This window comes from Pygocentrus nattereri, chromosome 13 (genome assembly GCF_015220715.1).
Source record: "Pygocentrus nattereri isolate fPygNat1 chromosome 13, fPygNat1.pri, whole genome shotgun sequence".
NCBI lineage: Eukaryota > Metazoa > Chordata > Actinopteri > Characiformes > Serrasalmidae > Pygocentrus > Pygocentrus nattereri.
Genome location: NC_051223.1, coordinates 14644066 through 14666145, shown reverse-complemented (window position 1 = coordinate 14666145; position 22080 = coordinate 14644066). Strand labels below are relative to the sequence as shown.

The following is a 22080-nucleotide window of genomic DNA, read 5'->3' as shown; positions in this document are numbered from 1 at the left end:
TCCTTTCAGCCCCATAGCACTGAGTTGTCTTGTCTCAGTGGAAAGATGAACAGAAACACCTGTGGATTCTTTCACATCTGAAGCAAGAGTGGAGCTTGATTTTCTCCTGTAACTCAAAGATGAAAAACTTTCAGTACTATTTCTCTGATATTGACCCTTCTGGTGGTCTACCAGGTCTTGTGTATTTGTTTTCTATGTATCTTTTAACAGGTTTTCAACTACAACTCAACAAATGTTTACTTATTTTCTTCTGACTGCTTCCTCATACAACTGGATTGTCTCATATCTAACCTCTTCAGAAATATCTGCTTTAGCCATTTTAGACACACATTTCGCAAAGCAGCTGAGGTGTGTTTGAGTAGCTGCTTGTGTTGGTGTTTTTGTCTGAAGGGTAGCAATATCAGTGTCTCCTTTGCGAATAGCTTGTACTGGGAGGACACAGTAATTTGCTGATCTTAAGGCTGAAAGGATGGAAGAGTTAAAGTGGCCCTAAAGTAAAGAGTAGACTAATTAAACAATGATAGATTCGATATTGTACTTAGTGCTGTTGGATTCTGTGTCATTTCTGGTTAAATATATTTCCCATTTTTGTCCAGGTACTTAAAAAAACAACTTGCACTTAAGGGCTGATTTGACAGGAAGTGAAATAAACAAAAAGGAGGGTGATCTCGCGCTTCTGTGTAAAGAAGTAAAGAATACACATTTATTATATAAAAGATATTTAATATATGTGTATGTACGATATATCTTACACATGGGCGGAAAGCCTTAAAAGGCAAGAGAGCTCCAAACGAGCCTTTTACTGACCTTTTCGAACACTAACAGCGTGAGGGAGTGTGTGTGTGTGTGTGTGTGTGAGACGCCCTCTTCTTGTGCAGTTTGGTGTTGCAGAATAAAGCCCTGCCTGTCTGATCTCTGTCCTTAAAGCTTGTGTTTCTTGTGGGAGAAGATTCAGCCAATCCGGTCTGAGTGACGCTGGAGCGAGGCTGGACCGAGCGGCTCCACCACATACACATTCACACCCACCCACCCACCCACCAAAACAGCAGCACGGTCCGGGGAAGCGGTCACTCGGGCAGAGCAGCGGCTGTGGACGAACAGAAACATTCTCATCCTCTCAGCGCTGCTGTTCTCTTCGACGAGAGAAAATTCCTCTGAATTTGCGCGTGAGAAATGTGAAACTCTTTGGGCGCGTGTGTGTTTAGGAGAAATGCAGCGCTCCTCTTCCTCAGCCTGCTCGAGCTGATTAACGGCTAACATCGCACTCGCGCGCTGAACAAGCCTTGATTTTTTTTTGGATACAGAAACGGACCGAGCTCCAGACCCAACAAACGGACAGCAGTACAGAATCAACGGCTAAACCAACGGACAGAACTACAGAGTCGACGGCAAAACCAAAGGACAGAACTATAGTTAACGGACAGAGTCGACCGTTAAACACACGAACTGACCTAGCTAGCTATTTCTCTTAAGAGTCAACGGCTAAACGAGCGGACTGTGCAAAGTCAACAGCTAATCCAAGGTACTGAACTAGCTAGGTTAGCTTTATCGCTAAAGTGTTAAAGTGAAATTTAATTGAAAGAGTCAGCGACTAAAACAAGCGGACTACAGAGTCATCGGCGTCAGAAACCGATTAACTACGTATTTTCTCAACGTTTTAACTAACGTTAGCCTTTTCTCTAAAAGACCAACAGCTAAACGAACGGACTGAGCTAATCAACTCTTCGTTGTTGTTTTAGTGCGAACTCAACAGTCGTACTCAAATCACCACAGCTGCCCCAGCCAGGCACTCAAGTGCGAATAGACTCCTCTTTTCCTTCCGGTGAGTCTACCAGTCCATTTGCAGTACACAGGCTGAAATATGGAGCTCCGCGTCTTTGCTTTTACACTTTTCTCCAAAACTTACCAGTACTTGAACATGGTGCACGTTTAGACGCCGTTCCGTCCCACCAAATCTGTCGATGTCTCCAGCCTCCTCCTCCTACGCCTTCTCTTTCCACCTGCCCTCAAGACTGTCCAAGACTCGTCTCGTCCTGGATTATAAACCGCTCCCCGCTGGACGCTGTGTTTGAGCTGAGAGAGTTTTTAAAGGCATTTCTATCTCTCTCTCTCGATCCTGGAGAGCGTGCACCATCATCATCAACAGCAGCAGCATGGCCCGTGCGCGCTCGCGCTGCCGCTGAGGGTGGGCGCGCGCCTTGTGCGCTCTCTGTGCCATGTGTTAGTGCGCGCGCTTGCGCTCCCGCACCGCGCAGACATGATCCTGTTCCGCAGGTTCCGCGTGCTCATACTCACCGTTTTTCTCGTGGCCTGCAGCGTGCACATCGTCATCGATCTGTTGCCCCGGTTGGAGAGGCGTAACAGCAGCACAAGCAGCAGATCACCGCAGACCCCCGCGTGCTCGTGCCCGCGCGGCCCTGGCGAAGAAGCGCCCGGATGGGCCGCGTGGCCCAATAAACACACGCTCAGGCTGCTGCAGGACTTCAGCAACGAGCCAGGCTCCAACCTGACCTCACACTCGCGCGAGAAGGCCAGCACGGCCGAGGCGCCCAGCAGGGTGGACAATCAGCATCAGAATCATCATCAGCAGCAGGATCAACGCGCGCGGCCAGGACTAGAAGGCCACGAGAGGAGAGGAGGGCACGAGACCGCCTTCAGCAGGAGACCAACGCCTAAAGGCTCCAGACTACACGCTCTCTTCGAGCACCCACTCTATAAGAGACCTCTGCCAACACTGACCGAGGAGGACACTCTGTTCAACGTCAACACTGATATCAGATTTGACCCCAAAGCTGCAGAGAACCAAGAGTGGTCAGTAGTGCCCCCCTCTCTCTCTTTCCATCCATTCATTTATCTACTCACTGTATGTTACGCTTTTTCTGCTTTTCTCTCTGTTATTTTTCTCTCTCCCTGTACATCTTTTGCCAACAAACAAGTATTATTTATTATTTTAAAGGGCACTTTTGTTAATTCCAAATATAATGCATACACATAATTAGTATATAAAATACAAATTGTTTATTACCTTTTCCAATGATAGTAAAAATGATGAGTAGCTAAACAATAATATAATAATAATGGTACAAACCCTTATTCAGAAATGATTACAGTAGCTCTTGCCTCTAGACTGTTAACTACATGTTCTAGATCTCCAAGGCCTGTCTCTTGGCTTGTGAGTTGTTTAATTTAATGTTTAATTTGCGTCCTTGGTTTTGAATGTAGTCAGTCATTACAGCAGATCCACTACTGCTTCTATCAGATGAGTTTGCACGTGTGTGTTCTCTCCACAGGCATGGGCAGGAGAAGGATGGAGATTATGCTCCTACAGGTGACCTTTCCTCAGATTCTTATCCAAACTGGCTCCGTTTCCACATTGGGATAAATCGCTATGAGCTCTACTCCAGACACAATCCGGTCATTGATGCCATGCTCAAGGACCTGGTTACGCAGAGAATCACCAGCGTTGGTAAGTAGGGCTGCACAGTATATGGTTTGTTACTTATCACTGAGATGTTGGCCTCTACTGTGCTGATATTGGAGAAGTCTGCAATATGCAAATGAGCTTCTGATTAATCGTAGTATATGCCAGGAGCATCCTGACCAATCGTACGTGGTCTTTGAGTGTTTGACGTTCATAACAGTAAAAATGTGTTAAGATAATACAGGCTTTAATTCACTCTGCTTTTAATTTAATCTTTAACCCTGTCACTAAGTGTTTAGTGATGTGTTTGTAATATATTGCAAGGTATATAGCAGTCGCAATATATAACAATATAATCATAATATGATTGCAGCATTTTGTCCATATTGCGCAGTCCATTTACATGAGTTCATGCATGCTGTGACAAAACATAATAATAGTTGTCAGACCAGAAGTGTGACATATTTTTAATTCATATCTGTATAAACTCATGTTGCCTTTTTTAGTTTCATCAGTACTTTTTGTTTCGTTTATGTGTAAGTTTTTCCACAGTTTAAGTTATTCAGTGAAGAATAATGCACAGTTTAAAGCACAGCAACTGTTGGTCTTACACAAAATCTAACAGTGATTGTTGGGGTGTGATTTTGGTGGAGCCCCCACACGTTCTTGAACAGATTATAGTCGACTAATTTATAGTGTCCATGGGAAAATCAAAGGGATCAAACAGACGGCATCAGATTCGGTTTCTCTTTCTCTGTGGGGAAAAACTCACATTTCCGAAATCAAAACTCATTCAGGTGAAATAGTCTGTCTAGTTACTTTTTATATCTCAGCTATTCTGTACACAGAGGACCTTGTGCCAAGTCCTTATCAGCTCTTCCCAAAGGAACAGGGTGTCCATCCAAAACACACATATTGGCATTTTGTTTTCAACCTCATGTAATCAAATACAGGTTATGTGCTATCTGCACTATGAAGGGAGGCAAGCAGCATCTTTAGGCTTTAATAACAGTCAATAACTGTCTGCCCTGAATGCGTATTCCCATTGACTTACACTTTTTCCAGCTACTACTTAGGTGAGTGTTAAGCTGGCTTAACATGGTAAAAGTATAGTTGCTTGAAACCTGCCTGAAAGTCAGTGTCACTTATGTTCCATAATGTAAAACCGTCTCATCTTGCTGACAATCATCTCAACTGTTTCTTGCTGACACATTATGGACAAAAAAAAAAAGAAAACAGGTTGTTTTCATTGAATAATTCAGCTTATTTGTTTATAACTAGTTAGGTTTATTACCACCTAATGACATCATGGTAGCTGTTCATATGGCTGCCAGCTTAGTCCTGCTTTATTAGCTGATCATAGCTGTTTTATGTAGCTTGGTTGTTCTGTTGACATAAAAATTAAACCAAGATACAAATGTGGGCTAAATAACACATCGTAGAAGATTTCATATGGACAAGACAGATTTGATACATGAAAACTACTAGCAAATCCTGCTAACTAGTATAATAAGAAAATGTGTGTGAATTATACAAAACAAAAAAATTCAGCCATGCTTCACAAAACTTACATACACTTTAACTAGTTATATGAAAAATTTCACAGTGTACAGCCAGTGTTAAGAATGGTTCAGTTTTTCCTATAGCATCACCCTGTTTTCTCTTGTTTTGTTTATTTATTTTTTTGCAGCTATGAAATCTGGAGGCACTCAGCTGAAGCTCATCATGACATTCCAGAACTATGGCCAGGCACTCTTCAAACCTATGAAGTAAGTACATTTGATGATTTTTGATGTCATCGTGTTAATATGTGTCATGGAAAAGAAGTGAATTTTATGTTATTAAACAAAAATAATGGTGTTAGAGTTCCCACTGCATCTTGATCCTGTTTGGAATTCATGACACAGTGTTTTATATGTGTTGTGTGGGTTGAACAGAAGTGTTTCCGATTTGGCAAGTTATTTCAGTAGAGTTTATCATGCCATTTCAGACCATTTCTACCATGTAAAATCTGTACACCTATTGTTTTGGGAGGTACAGTTTTAGCTCTGTTGCTACATGTAATCTGGACATATCTTTCATTATATGCATTTAGTAACGTGCTTGGACCTGAGCCAGTAAAAGTGGATTTATAGTTGCCTTCAGAGTGGTTTACAAGGGGGTGGTTCATTTCTAATCATAAATAAAAGCCTCAATAGGAGGGGTACTGTTTGTGGATATGACATTCCTCTCTGAGCAAATAATAATAGCCTCCCTGTAATTTTCTGAAGCTATAAATGGCTGCAACTATATCATCTCACTGTCAGATGTATTTCTATCTGCTTGTGCAAGTTGCTGCTCTTAGTTCTGTTCATTAGAAAGTACAGTTGGCCTCGCTAGTTAGACAGTATTTTACATTCTCTTTTCTTACAGTGGATTATGAAGCTGCACGTTGAGCAATTTGGGCTTCTGCAACAGTAGTGTTTGCAGGACATAGGCCTGGTTGACAGTGAGCAGTGTATTCACACAGGTTTCTCTTGAGTTCTTCTACCTCTGTACTGCTATACTTCTCTCTTAGCATGGGTGTGAATATTTCCATGTAGTAATTACTGCCAAATGGCATGCTTAATTCCATTTACTTGCATAGCCTGGCGTTTGTGAATAAGTGTGCACTTCAGAAAACTGAGGGATGCACTGATATGGAAATTGTAGGCCAATGTTGATGTCTGGGACTTTCCATGTATGGTATCTGCCCAGGTCAAAAGCACTGTTGATACATAAACATTTATAAAATGTAGAAAGTAGGACTAAATACACTTTATGGCCCAATCCCATTTCTTATTTTTACCCCTACCCCTTGTTTTTGAGTGTAACCCTCCCCCTTGAAACTGAGTTACAAGGGGTAGTGGTTGAAATCTTCCCCCTATGAAATGGGACAACCCTTCAAGAACCAGAAACGTTAGTTGAAATTTTAGTTGTCGTCAGCGACTTTTACGTAAACAGAGGAGACAAGGTTTTCTGGCCATTTCCAATATGCTGTCTCCAGCTGTGGTGATCTCGCTTGTGTGTCACATGACAGGACAGGTGAATCACGTAAAATAGCCTGGAAAAATAATCAGGACACGTTTTCCTGCTTTGTCTCCAGACTATAGCAATAATGGTAAATCACACTGACGTTATCCGAAGGAGACTGAAAAGCAGGGCGCTCGCGATTCATTCACAACTTCAGTTTTACGCATCAATCAATCAAACGCGTCACCTGAATGAAAAAGAGCACAAACAAAAAACTGCATCACTTCATTAACAGCTACTAGTGCTGCTCAGCTGAACTTGGCATTCTAAGTGATTTTTATGCGTGTTATGAAGGAACTTACTATAAAACGCTATTACAATGGTTCTTACAATACAGCGGCTTTTTAACAGAGAAATACTTATATTTATGTGTCTCTTTGGTCGCTTGTGCAGCCATCTTGCCGATGATTTGCATAGCATTCTGGGTATTTTCTTATAACATTCCGTTTGTAGTACGCCTCTGTAAAAATCTCTGTTTGAAGGGCCATGTAACCCTAACATCTCAACAGTCGGGACAACACTACCCCGACTGTACGGCTAAGTGTTGGGGTCAAGGGGTGAAATGGGATTTGGGCCTATGAAAGCAGTGAACTCAGATTTGTTGATGTCAGTCCTGCACATGATGCACCTTCTTTTTGGATTCTGATATTTTTAGTGAGGACCGAGTTTGGCCTGCTTTTTCATGTAATTAGATATGTTGAGTCAGGTAAAAAAAAAAAGGATATGAAAAATATGTCTCTCTAAACATAGCTGTAAATAGTCACTATCTGTGTTTATACACCTGCATTTGAGTAAGAATATGCATCCAGTTACATATTGCATGCAGCAATTTGAGTAAAACAAATGAGTCTCCCACACGAGTGGCTTTATTGGCGATGTGTTGCGTTTGTGCTTTGGGAATATTTAGGACAGATGAGAACAATGGGCCTTTAGTGAGAAGCTACATAGATAAATGTTATTAGAGTGCAAGGATCTGCATGCAGTCTGGTGCTGCTATAATTAGCACAAAGCAAACACGCTAGTCTCACTTCCCCTGGAAGCCAGACCTCTTTCCCATGGCTTTATTTTTAAGATAAGTCATTTCAAACTCAAAACATCTCATAATACACTGGTGTATGTTTTCTGCAGTTCAAAAGTTCAGGATGTTTTGATGTTATTCATTATTGATCCAGCTTGTACACTCTTAAATTTGAAGCAGTGATACCATAAAAGAACCGCTTTTGAATTCTGAGCCTTACAGTGAATGGTGCTTTTGATGTGATGTGTGAGTGTAAAAAATGTTTTTAAAGCATTAAAAACAAAGTGAAGGTTTTTCTGACAACTGCACATTCATGCAAAGAACCTTTTAGGAACCTTCATTTTTAAGAGTGTGTCTTTCTTGGAGGCAATAGCTGAATAGCATTAGACTGAGCAGCTTGGGGTTAGTGAGTCATTCATTTTTTTTTGTTGTTTTAAATGAACTGCAGAGATGACCAGACAGGGCTACTGTCATCCTTCCACATCCTGTAACTTTGCTAGTCAAATCAAATCCACAACTCCTCCAGCATGACCAAACAGCAGCTTACATCTGCCTGTCTACCCAGATTTCTCACAGTCTGAAACAGAAGCAGAACTTAACCCATTTTTTCAACCCTTCCAGTATTGACATGCCTACTTGCAACATATGTGGTGCAGTGAATCAGGCTGCTAAAGATGATTCATGCTTGTATGCTCATGTTTGCCGTGCACTTGGCCTCAAGTGATTGCATGATGAACTGAAATCCCCTGAAAGGCTTTGAGTGAGACGTTACTCAGTGGAATTGTTTCCTCCAGGAACTTTTTTCCTCCAGCAGCTTTAAAGAAATAGCTTGACATAACATGCTAATGTGGCTAACAGTGAAGAGAAGCTTGTAGTATCATTTCCATAATGCTAACTGGTGCCATTGTTTATTAGCAACATGTGCCTTTTGGCTGAACTATCCCTTTAAGGCATCCGAACAGTAAAATAACAGTATGCTACTGTTAAAAGAAAAGCAAAGTTTACTACTTGAATAGCGAAAACTTTCAGAAGCATTTCTTCAGAATGGTCGTGCCTCTTCTGTGAAACAAAGAGACAAAAGGCACAATAATACAGTTGTTCTCCTGTGCCTCCATTGTCTGACATCTTCCTCTAGATGCCACATGACTGGCATGCATCTGCTGCCAGACACTGTTTTTTTGGCCCAATCCAAAGTTTCCTCTGAAATGTTTGTCCAAACCTGATGGGACCCAACTGCTTACGTCATGTTTGCCCATGGTCGGATGTTTTTCAAAATATGTGTCATGCTCAGGTTGGGTTCATGTTCAGGTTCTCACAGTCCACCTCTTAATTTTAACATATTTAGAGTTGGCCAGAAGCATTGCTTGATGAATAAATTAGTTAACGAGGAGATTAAACTTGACATTGGACAGCTAATTTTTAATTTATTTTTTAAGTATGTGCAGGACATAGGCCTGATTAATAGTGAGTGTTGTAAGAACACAGGTTCCTCACAGGTTCTTCTGCCTCTGTACTGCGATAACTTATCTGTTATGGTGGATGTAAACATTCCCAAATAATAAATATTATTTATAAATTATTAATAAATATTAAACATAGAGTAGGGTAAGAAATTGTGAATATGCATGTATTTCAAAAAACTGAGGAATGCACCATTATGGGAATTGTAGGCCAGTGCCAATGATATTTTCCATGAGATTTATCAACAGCACTATTGATATATTTATAAAGTTTAAAAATTAGGACTAAATCCACCTGGGTTAGTTTTATACTGAAATGCTGATTATTTTTTGTATCATCTTATTTTCTGATATTTTTCTTATGTTTTTATTTTATTTATCCATGATCAAATGACTGCTTTCAATAGAACAGATAGAATTTTTCAGGCAGAAATTTGTTGGTTTGGGTCGTTTTGGGACCTAATTATAACTCTGTTCATGAGTAATAATTGACCTATATGTGCTGTTACTGTTACGAGATTGAAAAAACGATCCGAATTTGCATTATAGAGTGGATTAACCCCTTAAAATCCCAGGCTTATTACATACTAAGGTTGTTATTCAGGAATTACAGGGACTTCAGTACAAGTTGGCTGTGCTATTCTCAGGTTATATTAATGTGAAATACAACTTTGGGCCAACCAGTGGGCCCTGGCCATTTAAGGGTTTAATTTCAAATTACACCCTATCTAGACAGGGTAGCTTGAGTGTAGTTTTTGTCAAGGAGTGATGCTAGTGTTAGTATGGTGTCTACGGTTTTCTAGTTTTCATTAGATACCACGGCATAGCCCAGCCTGGTAGTGTAGCTTTGGAAAATAAAGGTGGGCAGTATGGCAGTATTATATTATGTTAAATTTTGTTAGGGCTAGAATCTATGCTATGGTCATGGATATCGTCAGTACTTATCAGCCACATGTTTCATTACAATGAAAGTATAATTGCTGCTGTTTAATTGGTATTTAGTGCAGCACTTGTAAAATGTTAAATAAATAGCAATACACACAGTTTTTGATAGCAGTTTATGAATGTATAACTACTTATACATTGTGTCCATTGTGTTAAAGTGTTGTGAAACATCATGTATTGTGAAAAAGTATTGAGTTGAAATATTTTTTGCCATGTCGCCAAACACTAGTGGAAACTCTAAACAAAGATTGTTATAATTTCTTTAATTTTCTTTCATTTTTGCCAGCATTTTGTTAAAGCATGTCCGACCTTACAACTGTCATTATTTATGGGCGGGCCATAGATAGGGCCATTAATTAAATTACATTTGATATGTGATTATAGAGCTGCACATTGAAGTATGTTGAGTGCTGATTCTAAACAAAGCAGAATGTTTGCCTGTTATCTCTCTCCATTGGGAGCGCCATTGATGTCCTTTTGTGTGGTTGACTACTGCAGCTCAGCTGTCTTTCATAGGAGTCACACTGCTTTACCAACACTGACTTGATTCATATATAATTAGCACTTCCGCAGTCACACAACAGGAGATTTTGGACAAACACGTTGCCCTTGATTACAATGTTTTCATGAGCGGAGTCTTAGTGTAGCTCTGTGCCGATGACTGTTTGACAGCTGAGGAACTGTAATAAAAGACTTCCACAGGAATATGTTTTATGCTCAGGTTAATGCCGCCTTATCAAATGACAGGCCTGTGTATTCAGTTAAATATTTGGCATGTAAACTAAGTCAAGGGTATTTACTGTAGGCTGTAATTAAAAAGGAGTAAAGAGAAGGTATCAGCCTTTAAAAAAGCTGTGCCCTAGGTGATTCAAGCCAGGGCTGATCGCTGCCTTGGCTTCAGTGTAGTTTGCTTCAGACCACTGGCAATTTTAGTATAGCTGCCATCCAAGCAGTCATTTCATTTTGAGCTTTTGACAGAACATACAATATTGTATGTGACATGCTGGAATAACCAGAAGTATAAAAATACCTCCCAGCCAGCAAAGTGAATGCTCTCATTGACTTCACACAGCACAACCCAGGTAGGACTGCACTTAAATTGAAAAACAGCAACATAAGATGGTTTTGCATGGATCTCTTGTATGCAGATTTTGAACATGCACATTAAAAAATATAAGAAAAAACTATTGTATGTACTAAAGTATTGCAAAAGAAATCATTTTATTTTGCTGAGGTGGAAAAGTGATGGAAACAGTGTTCACATAGTGGGAGTGAAAAATCGTGTCCTCTGAGAACTGAATTTATGCAAAGCACTAATTAATTTACATTTTTTTTAATCAAATTTTCAGAAATTAGTTAACTTTCAATAAACAATAGTTCCTTGAATAGGTGGGTTTATCTTCCAAATCACACAACAGGCAGTTCTGTTCGATTGACCTAATAAGTAATAGCATAATGATGTACTATGTTGAATGAAAACATCCACAAGCAATAATAAAGGCTTAATGTTTTGTCTATGTGACTTACTACTATTTCTTCAGGAGAAAGTGCGATGCAATCACACATAAAAGGGCAAGACTTACTTTATAACTTACTTTATACCTTTACTTAAATTGTTTGTTTTTACAATGTTGAATTTAAAAAAACCTTCATGGAACGAGTTTTACGTTGGCTTTGTAAAATGTGATACCACGTTTTGTTTCGAATGGCTAATGGAAATATGTATGTTGTCAAGTATCATGATGTCATAGTTTTGCCGTATCGCACAACTTAAGGAGATGAAGTGAAGATATGAATAGCATGCAGAGCTTTAGACTTGGTTGCGGTCTTGGAGGCATGTGCTTTGCTAATGTCCTTCATCATGAATTAGACTATGAATGGCTGATGAACTGCAGAGTTCTGTGCATTCTAAAGGTTAATGATGTGCTCCCTTTCTGTAGATCCCTCCCTTTACAAGGTATGACCTTAAAGGCAGATCTTAAGGAATGCCCTTAAGGTCATTTCTTGTAAATGGAGTGATCTATGGTGGCTTAAATGTCACGCGGTGTATGAGCCAATGCTAATCCCTATCTTTATTGGCTTTCCTTAATACTTCTCTTGTCTCGACTTTTGGGAGACATACTGAGCCACCTCACTGCACTAAAAACTACTGTGTTGAATTTACTTGATTTAAATGTGTACATCATTTTCACATGAATAAAATATACTATATAAACTATATTGCGTAAACACAGTTGTTGCCAAAAGAAAGTAAATTGAAAGACAAAGTTGTGTTGATGTAATTTATTAATGTGGAAATTTTTGACTCAGTTTGAATCCAGAAAATTCAATGCGTTACTTTTTTTAGGATGTCCTATAAATGTCGAAAATGCCTCTACCCAAAGACACATGAAACCCTACATACTGTGTGTTAGTGTAGTCTCAAAGGAGCTAGGCCCACACTGAGCACACAGCAGTGGAACCGGATTCATTTTATAACCTGTAGTTTCTGTGAGGAGCTTTCCTTGGGGAATAATTAGCCGATAATGAAGCAGAAGGTAAAAATACTGCATTCACAGTTGTTAAAATTTTTGATCATCTGTCTTAATTATAACAGCACAGGCGTGAGTTCAGTTTTTTTTCCTCTTCGCAGTAGGACAGACGCTCTAATTGGCCCTCTCTGTATACCAACCCATCTGAAACATTGCAGTGTGATAGATAATTGAAGGACAACAAAAAGCACAGTACCATAACTCTGTCAGCCACTGTCAGTGTGGTGAAAGGCTCATGGCCCTGAACAAGGCTTTGAAGACATCTGTTGTGCAGCTTAGCTTCAAAGAAGTGTGGCTCCATTATCTCCGTGGAACTCCAAGATGGCCCACAGACTCTCTAGAGTAGATCAGAGCAGGATGTGAACTGGTTATCTGAATAGCCTCCAATTTCTTTTTTTTTTTCTTTGTTTTCTGGCTGCTTGTGTTTGAGTTACTGAAAGCTTTTGCAGTCAGAACACATTATTTCTCTGGCCTTGGATTCAAATGCCCACAGGTAGTTGATCTCAACTTCTGTCTCTCTCCCTTTCTCTCTCTCTCTCTCTCTCTCTCTCTTTTGTGGGGATGTCCCAGTTACATTTTTTCCTGATCTTATCCTTGTTCCTTGTTGAAGATTAGTAAAAAAAAAAAAACGATTCAATCCAATGACATAATTTAGTAAGCCGTTCTGTCAATTAATATGATAAAATAGTTTAATAAGTACACAATGTGATATTCTGGACAGAAATATATAGTTTTAATTATAGCCATTTTAATATTGATTATTTTAGTAAGTTTAGTATTGATTATGATCCAGTTTGACTGATGACCCTCCTGAATGTGGCTATTCAGGACATGCTGGGCCAAAAAAACTAACAATAAAAAAGAAACAGACAATAAATTAAAATAGCTGTCATAAAATAAACTTACTAAATTTAGTGCAGTATATAGGCTATGGTATGGGGCATTAAATCTGTCTTAGATGAGGTGGTCATCCAAGGCAGTGAATGTATATTATTTGTAGTTATGCTTTGCACTTTGGCATATTTTCACCATATCAACTGCAGATACAGCTGGCATTCACATGCCCGTTTTGCTTCTGATGTTTTGCTGTAATTTGCATCTCTATATCTCCAAATGTTGTCACACCTGTAGTGAAGTTTTTTAGTGCACACTCTTGATAATTGAACAGTAATTTGAATCACTTGTGTAATGCTCCACATTTTGTTTCAACCTAGTTCAAAATACGTAGGGTTAGAATAAAAATGTAGACTGTCTGGGGGGGCCCTGAGGATCAGTTTGAGAACCACTGAAACCATAAAATAGTTGACTGTATTTCATTGTTGAAGTAGCAAAGCAGAACTGTTCTGTGATATTTTCATTTTTAACCAGTTGCACTCCCAAGTGAAAATGTGGCAAGCCTCTATATTGTACATTTTTGGTTCCATGTTGGTAATCAACAGTAAAGTTTTTATTTTGTACTTTAAAATAGTTCCACTGTTTAGACATTTAAACAGTCTTGTTAGCTTCTGAAAATGCACCTCACTGCTGCAGGTAGTGGATATTGACCGTTTATGGCACCTCTGGCAACTTGATCAGATCAGGACATCACAACACTTTGGTTATCTTCCTTCTGCACCTAATCTTTCTTATTCTTGTCTTCCTCTCTCTGTCTTTCTTCTTTCTCTCACTTCTGTCTTTTTTGTCTCTCACTCACTCTTGCTCTCTCCTTTTTCTCATGCTATTTTTTTCTCACTCTCTCTGTGTTTATTTCTTTCTTGCCCTCACCTTCTTCTTTGTCCTATGTGAGTATCACAAGTTCACAGCAGATTTTTGTATTGTGATCACTGCCTCAGTTGTTTCAAAAGAAGGAGCAGAAGTGTGTAGGATTGTGTTTATGTGTGTTAAGCCCGCGTGCTGACGGCCCGTCTGCTTTAGTCTCTCTGTTTTCTAGGCCTTCATACTGATGATTAATGTAAATCTTTTGTGGTGGAATGAAGGGATAAAGACGGTGAAGAAAATAACATATGGCCCTTCCGTCAACTTAAAGAGAGATTAACATGAGGTAAAGCTTAGAAAAAAAGAACCCAGAGTTTGCTATTGTAGCGAGATTAAAAACAAGCTCTGACGGAATGGCTTGAGCAGGAGATATAGGCTAACAGCAGCAGAGCAAAACAAGGCTGCAGGAAAGCATTGATCTGTTTGCTCAGGACTGCAGAGATGTGCGGAAAGTAAGGAAACATTCACCCGTTTGTTTTACATCATATGCAAATATGAGCTTTGGAATCTAATTTGTTAAACCAGGAGCTGCGTTGAGACGGCTAATCTTAAATCATGCAAAATAATGTGCATGTATTATTGCAGGCACAACAGTAGCACACCAAGACAGCTAGAGCATTTTTATGGAGCACAAATTTCACAAAACAGTGTTTTGTGCCTCCAATGCCAGACGCACCTTCACAGTGGCCTAAACCCAAGAATCTTTCAATGTGGAACAGATTCTTGAGGTTAGCTTCTTTAATCCCTACCTGAACTCAATCAGCCACAGACTGTGTAAAAAAACAGCCCAACCAAGTTGTATTACATAAGGATCTGCTGCTGAATCATTTATAGGATTTTTTTCTGTTTACAAAAAGACGTTTTTTATAGTCAGAAAGCCACCACAACCCTTTTTGTGAGCTTGTCATAATTTTTTCTTATTGACTTGCTTTAATTGAGCTGGGTGCGGTGTTTGCAGCGTAAGAGACATAGTGGAGTTTTGTCATTATGTTGGAAAAAAGCATATGTCTGTTAACCACAGACATTATGTTGTTCACTGTAGAGTAAGTTATAACCATTCTGAGTCATGAATGGAGCTATTCAAGCAGCGTACCTATTTTTTTCAGTTCACTGCCATCACAAGCAAAGATACAAAATGGTGTGTCTGTTCAATACATGCAGTTATATTTGTATATTCAAATTATGGAATGTTAGGATGTTTTGTAGAAAGACTTAGCATTACTTTTATATCGAATGTCAACTTTTGCACACAGTTCAGTCATTACCATGAGTGAGAGGACATACATTCATTGGCCCCTGGCCAACAACACTGCGCTCATACCATTACATGCAAACTTGCCACTACCGTATTGTTATCACTGCTGTGCTGAGTATGATCCGCCACCCAACTAATTTCTGCGCAGTGGTGGACTCATTGGTCTGTTTCTATTGACAGACAGAAAGATTGGCTGATAAATTGTGCATATCAGTAGATGGACTACAGTTAAAGGAAAATGGCAAAAAATAATAACATTACAGTACTTGAAGACATTTTTAACATACCCTATACCAGGAGTCGGCAACCCAAATGTTATGAGTGCTTAGAAATGCAAATAATTACCCACAGTCGTCTTAAAATTTGTTTCATTAGCTACTAGCTAGGCGAGACGTTCTGTGTTGCTTTATTTGCGGTAGTCTGCGCACCAACCTTCAGGCTTAAAGGGTGAACTAGCAGTTGTACATTAACTCCTTTAACACCATTTATTGTTAAAACTGTGTTAGAATGAACAGCAGAGCTTTATTTTACTGCAAAGTTATTACTGCAGAGCTGCATGTTGCTGACCCCTTCACTATATGCATCAATTAGAGGTGCATGAACGGCCAAGAATAGAGTGAGCAGATTTTTGTTCCAAACATGCAATCAGTAACCAGCCGTTTGAATATGTTTATGTCAGCTGATCTGTGTTGAAATTTTATGATAAACAAATAAATAACATAAGCAAGGTATGTCTGCACCTATATCAAAATATCATAGCGTAATTATGCATGAGTCATTATGCTAAATAGCAAGTTGCCTTTTACTTTTGATGTAGGTCTGTATTTGATTTTGTTTTGTAAATAAAAAACTAATTTTTCCGTAATAAATTTAAAATACCAGTTTGGTCTATGAAAGAGTAAAGAATTCTATTCATATATTTGACTTTGGCTAATAAATTTACTGGAAATGTACTTTTCAAATGTCTGAAATGTGTATTTCATTTAATTCATGAACAAGTAAGCAACAGGCAAAATGCTGTTGCGAAACAGTATACCAGTATCACTAGTATAACTAGTGCAGAGACTTTATATTCAGTGTTTGCAAAAATAAATTATTTAAGAAAAAAAGTAATCAAATAAGTCATTTAAAAATAAGCTGGCCTCTAGATGCTTGTGAGGAGGATCATGGAAGGCACACGTCCTTCAGAAAAGGGACTGTACTGTTTGTGCTGTAAATGTATCACAATAACATATTGGTCTCCACTAACTACAATCTTTGATTGTAAATCAAAGTAATTGTACATTTGCACCTATCATGGCTAGCGAGTTTAAGTACAGGGTAGATGTGCATAATAAACTCGGTGTATATCATTCCCTTAGGTAAGGAGTTCCTTAAGCATGTTGCATGTGTCCCTGCTTTAGAGGGTTTCAAGCTGTTGGAGACTGCTGTCGTTTTGTATGAAAAAAGGCTTGTCTGGTAGAAAACAGACCATATGGTAACTATGGACCAAAAGAGCAAAGTACATATTTATGATGTAAGATCCTTTAAAATGAGGGATTAAGAGATACAAATATAGCCAGAAGCCAACTAGAGCAGCATAGTGGGTTAGATGCCTATGCTGTCACTTCATGAACTCTAGCAGTATTGGATTCCAGTGTGTATTTTCAACAGGGTGTTTATCTCTGTCTTAAACCTTTTTTCCAAAATCTAGTGAAAGATAAGCACAGGCAACCCTTGCCAAACTCTCAAGCTTGACTTATTTTTCAGTGGGAAACTCATAGCATAGCAAACTGTTTTTTTTTCTCTGTTCTTTGTGTTTGTACTTGGAGTATTATGAAAGCAGCCTCTACACATAGCTGGAAAATGTGAACACTTCAAACATTTTCTGTGCCAAGGGTGTAGTTGATCTGTACTTTTTCTCCTTACAAACTTGCTTTTTCCCTCCAATAAAACATTGCAGACTGTTCTCATAAAAGTTTAACAGTTTGATTCTGCTGCTGCTTTCCATGGAGCGGATGATATGTTTCCTATTTGCACCATGGTCTGCTACTATATTCTGCATGTCTGTTTTGACACATGGTCATTGGCATTCTCTGTGGACAGAAGTGTGATGGGGTGGGATTCTCTCAGCATTCCAGATTAGACTTCGGTCCAAACTGGCCCTCTGTCTTTCAGCTCACATAAGACATAAGAAAACACAGCAAGGCAGAGTTACTGCTATGGCCTTTATGCATTTGTCCAGTTTTCTGTCTGTCATCACCCTAGAGCTGCAGGACAGGGCTGATCTGGGACCTGTATCCACCTGCATTTTCCTATACTTAGAGAAAAACAGAAAGCCTATTTATGTAAAACAAAAAACACTTATAGTAAAAACCAGCAGGCAGTTGCTTCAGTGTTTTGCATCAATGTTTTTACTATTTTCTTTTCTCATTTACTTAGTTAATGGAAATGCATTGAAATTATTGTCTGGGGCAATCGACTGTATGTTGAAGAGATTGTTTTGTTTACAATTTTACATGTTTTGCATAGAGGATTACTGACAGAATTCTGCAAATGCCCTTTCTGTTGTAAATGAGTGGAGTGTTTTAAATCTTTCTAAAAAGGAATGGGCATTATGTCAGTATTTTATCGTTATTACAGTAAATTATGCCACAATGTGATTTTATAAGCATAATTTGGGTATTGCCAGTACTTAACGCAGTGTTTCATAATCCTGCTCTGAGCCAGAGATGCCACAGGTACAACAGACTACGCATTCAAAATAGTGCAGATTAATTTAACCCTTGTTGTATAAGCCACTAAACTGCGAGTGTATTAATCTCAACCATCCTCTGCTCTCCATTTCCTTTGTACATACTGCTTGTCAGCTTTCCTTCTACTTTCCACCCACTCTTTCAAAAGATTTCATGGCGGGACTCATGACCATAGGATCAGGAATTTCTTGTCTTCAGTTCACCAGATTTCAAGTAAATAAAATATGAAGTAAGTGTTTGTTGTTTACACTAGACCTTATTGATTTATTTGAACCCAGCATGTAATGCTGCGTATTGTATATATCACAGGAAACTTTGCTTTGTCTATGATGAACAAATTGCCTGTCTAGTGCTCTTTTGAGGCCCTCGGGAGAGAAAGCTATCCTGTATTTTTAAAGCAGGATTTTGGGTTACCTTAAATTATTTAAACGTTTAGGATCAAGAGACACTGTTTTTGCAATTAAGCATGAGGAAAATAAGAAAATATCTCAGGCACAAGTTGAGCCTTGCCAGCAGGCTGCCACCAACAGCCAGACCAGACCCTAAGCAGTATAATTACTCTAAGTGTTCTTCCAATAAATCTGGATCCAGACATGAAAGAATTTAGTGAGCATCTTTAATTATGCACACCAGAGGAGCCCAAATAAGCACCCTAGCACTAGGAGCAGCTTTATATAGAAGTTATCAGGGGGATGTTTGCTTCCAGAGAATTGGTAAGAACTTGCAAGCAATGATGCCTCAGTGTTCATGGAGAGGCACTGCCGAAGTACAAGCCTCAAAAATGAGTTTGGCTCTAAAAGTCCAGCTGGAAGTGCAGAACTCAATACAGGACTGATAAAAGTAGTCTCTTGTGACTGATTTGGAACGATAAAATTGACATATTTTTGCTCACCTCAAATGCTGGCCAAGACATGTTTGGTGTCTGAAGTTTGCTTCTTTAGTTTTTTTACTGGAGCTGTGAGGCTAATGTAGCTAACATATTTACAGCCACCCATTGGCATTATGCAAATTGCATGTCTCTGTCATCACACACTTGCCTCAAACTGCACTGATTTGTCAAGTAGTCTCAAGTAGACTTGCTTATGTGGTTTCTGACACTCTTTCATGCTGTTATTTGAACAAAGTGAACGAAAATATGTTGCACAGCTAAAAACAGTAGTAGCAGCCATCTTGAAGCCTGAATGTTGTGCATATTTATGCGATGTATGCATTTTGATGAATAACAAGTAAACTTCAGACATGTCTTGGCTGATGGACATTTAGGGTCAGGGGAAACTGTAACACTGATAAATCAATGATTAGAATCTCCTTTCATCAGCCTTGTGTACATCTGACACCAGTACTTTAAATTAGAATCAGGGACAAAATGTACGATTCAAAATGGCTACTACTATGCATTGGCTGTGTAACCTCCTTTGCTGTGAAATGATTTTATGATTTTTGGCCAAACTATCACCTTACTAGTCGAGTGTAGGACCATGACGTCTCTTCTTCCCTAGCAAGGCATTCCATATTAATAGTGAACGGTATGACCAAAAATGTACTCGTCAGACACTCCTGGAATTTGGCAAATACTACAAGCTATTCAATCTGTCACTATTAACTGAGAAGCTACGGAGCATCTCGGCTTGAGACCGCAGCACTGCCTGAATCAGCTGGCTGAGCAAGGGGTGCTATTGACTGTGTGCACAGGAAAGCTGGCTAGATTACATTTGAAGCTAAAAGCTAACAGGTAGCCTAAGAGACTGGCTTTTCTTTCCACTCTTTTTCCCCACTTTACTTCATTAATTCTGCTCTTTTGTCTGGACTAACCAACTTTAGACTGCAATGCACTGCCCAAGAGATGAGAGGGCATATTTTGCACTGTCTAGACATTGTGTTTCAGGCATAGCGGTATAAAAGCAATGATAAAACCGGTATACCAGATGAAACGGTATATTGCCCACTACTACATGTCTTTTATATATTTAGGAGCAGTGTATTAATTACACTTTGCCTGTGTGCCTCTTACACATAAGACTTGTGGACTGATCGTCACTAGCCTTTCTCAGAAGTCAACCTAATTTGGCATAGACAGAAACAAGCGAGGCAATTGTTGTGTAATTACAGCAGGACCACCTCTGTGTGTCCCATCTTTGTGTGTTATCAGGAATTTCCATGGTTGCTCAACAGGTCAGCCAGTGTTTAGGTGGTGTGTCAGAAATCTGATCTTGGCTCTTTTTTCCCCATAGTGTGCCTCTGGCTGGTCTGAGGTGGTACAGAGGAGACTCTGTGCTGCTGCTGTATTGCTGTCGGCTATTGTCTGCCCTCCGATCACCCTCTTTATCTAAAGGAAATCCATACTATAGAGGAAAAAGCCCACACTGTATTATTTTACAAGACCAGCCATGGACTGAAGGTGTTTAGGAGATGCATTGAACCCCTACAGGGACAGTTGGGGGCTTTACATACTGCCATGGGAATTTTCTTTTTGGTTGAACATACTGGAGTCATTATGCCACACATCACTGGACCCTCCTTTTATCATCTGTGAGAAAGGGAGAGAGAGAGAGTGTGTGTGAGAGAGAGATGCCCCTAATCTCTGGAAATTATTCTGCTTACAGATATAATGAATGCAGTTTCATATTACATTTTATATGAATCCCCTGATATCTTTTGCTTGAAGAAAGTTGTCATTGTTCAGTCTGCATTCAGTGTAGCTCCAATCTCACCTACCCGACAGCACTTTTTGGGTGCAGTTACATATACAGAAGACATAAACAATTTACTAGGCAGCTATGCAGGTACTACAAACATTAGGACAATGAAAAAAGTACACAGTCTGAATGATATATCCTGGGGATTGTATCCTATATTAGATGATAAAGCATAAAATATATTATAAGATTTTTCACATTACAATCTTCATGTATCACAGTATTTAATTTTTTTAGGTTTTCTAATAAGTTGGACAGACAAAATTTTGCTACATTCAGCTACATTTTGAAAAATGCTGAAAAACTACAGTTACAATTTTTTTCATGCATATTATTCCATTTTATAATTTAATGACAAAATATATGATAAAAAGCAAATGATACTGGTATAATGGGCTGGTATAATGGGCTAATATCCTGTCAGCTCCTCGTTCTTTTTGTGATTTTAATCTGACAGTGTGACTTTGCAACTTTGTGACAGTGTGACCACTGGTTATAGTCAGAAGGCTCTATTATCAGTCTAAATGTCCTATGGTTGGCCTATGAAATACTGATAGTACCTATATAGCACTGTGCTCAGGAAAGCATGTCTTATATTAATCATAATAATACTCACATTGTCTTGATTTCACCCCTAGACCTCAAACTATATTGTGGTCAGATTTGGGTTTTGAAGCAGGCCTGGATACGGAAGAAAGAGTAATGTTACTATTTATTTGCCACAATAGTGGCAATAATCATCATACATGAAATCTAGTCTGGAGGGTAAAGGACTGTATTCTCCTGCCCCATTGGAGTACCTCCAAGGAGTATGTCTTACAAGTCTGTCCCAATAAAAGCAGCTTAACCTCCCTGTTCTGGAGTGCCTGGGTCTGAAGGAACAGGCCTTGCCTCTTCAGGCAGATGTTTCTTCCATCCTCTTGGCCTCGCTGAATCCCAGATGGCAACTGTGGACAGTGTAGCCAAGTAACTTACAGCGGAGAGATGCATCACGGCATCCCAATGAACAGGAAATGCCTTTCACTCACACAAGCTCAGGAGCCAAATGATTTCTGCATGTCTGCACCTGTGAATGTGTCATATGTTCTATATTCTGGCAACCTTTCAGTCACCGTAGAATCAGAGTGGAATCACTGTAACGCTCAAAGATAACTATCGTTGAATGGCAGTCAGTGATTGAGTACATACATTTATCAGTATGTAACACATACAG

At 39.3% G+C, this 22080-nt stretch overlaps 1 protein-coding gene across 1 annotated transcript in view; it reads left to right on the top strand.

Annotated features, from left to right (window-relative positions):
* The first annotated feature begins 1041 nt into the window (after positions 1-1041).
* The window catches only part of fam20cb (FAM20C golgi associated secretory pathway kinase b), a 53427-nt gene continuing 32388 nt past the window's right edge, over positions 1042-22080 (top strand). The window contains exons 1-3 of the mRNA XM_017705542.2: positions 1042-2811; positions 3291-3466; positions 5112-5190. Coding sequence (XP_017561031.1) covers positions 2258-2811; positions 3291-3466; positions 5112-5190 — 809 coding nt within the window. The 5' untranslated portion in view covers positions 1042-2257. The remainder of the gene's footprint in view (positions 2812-3290; positions 3467-5111; positions 5191-22080) is intronic.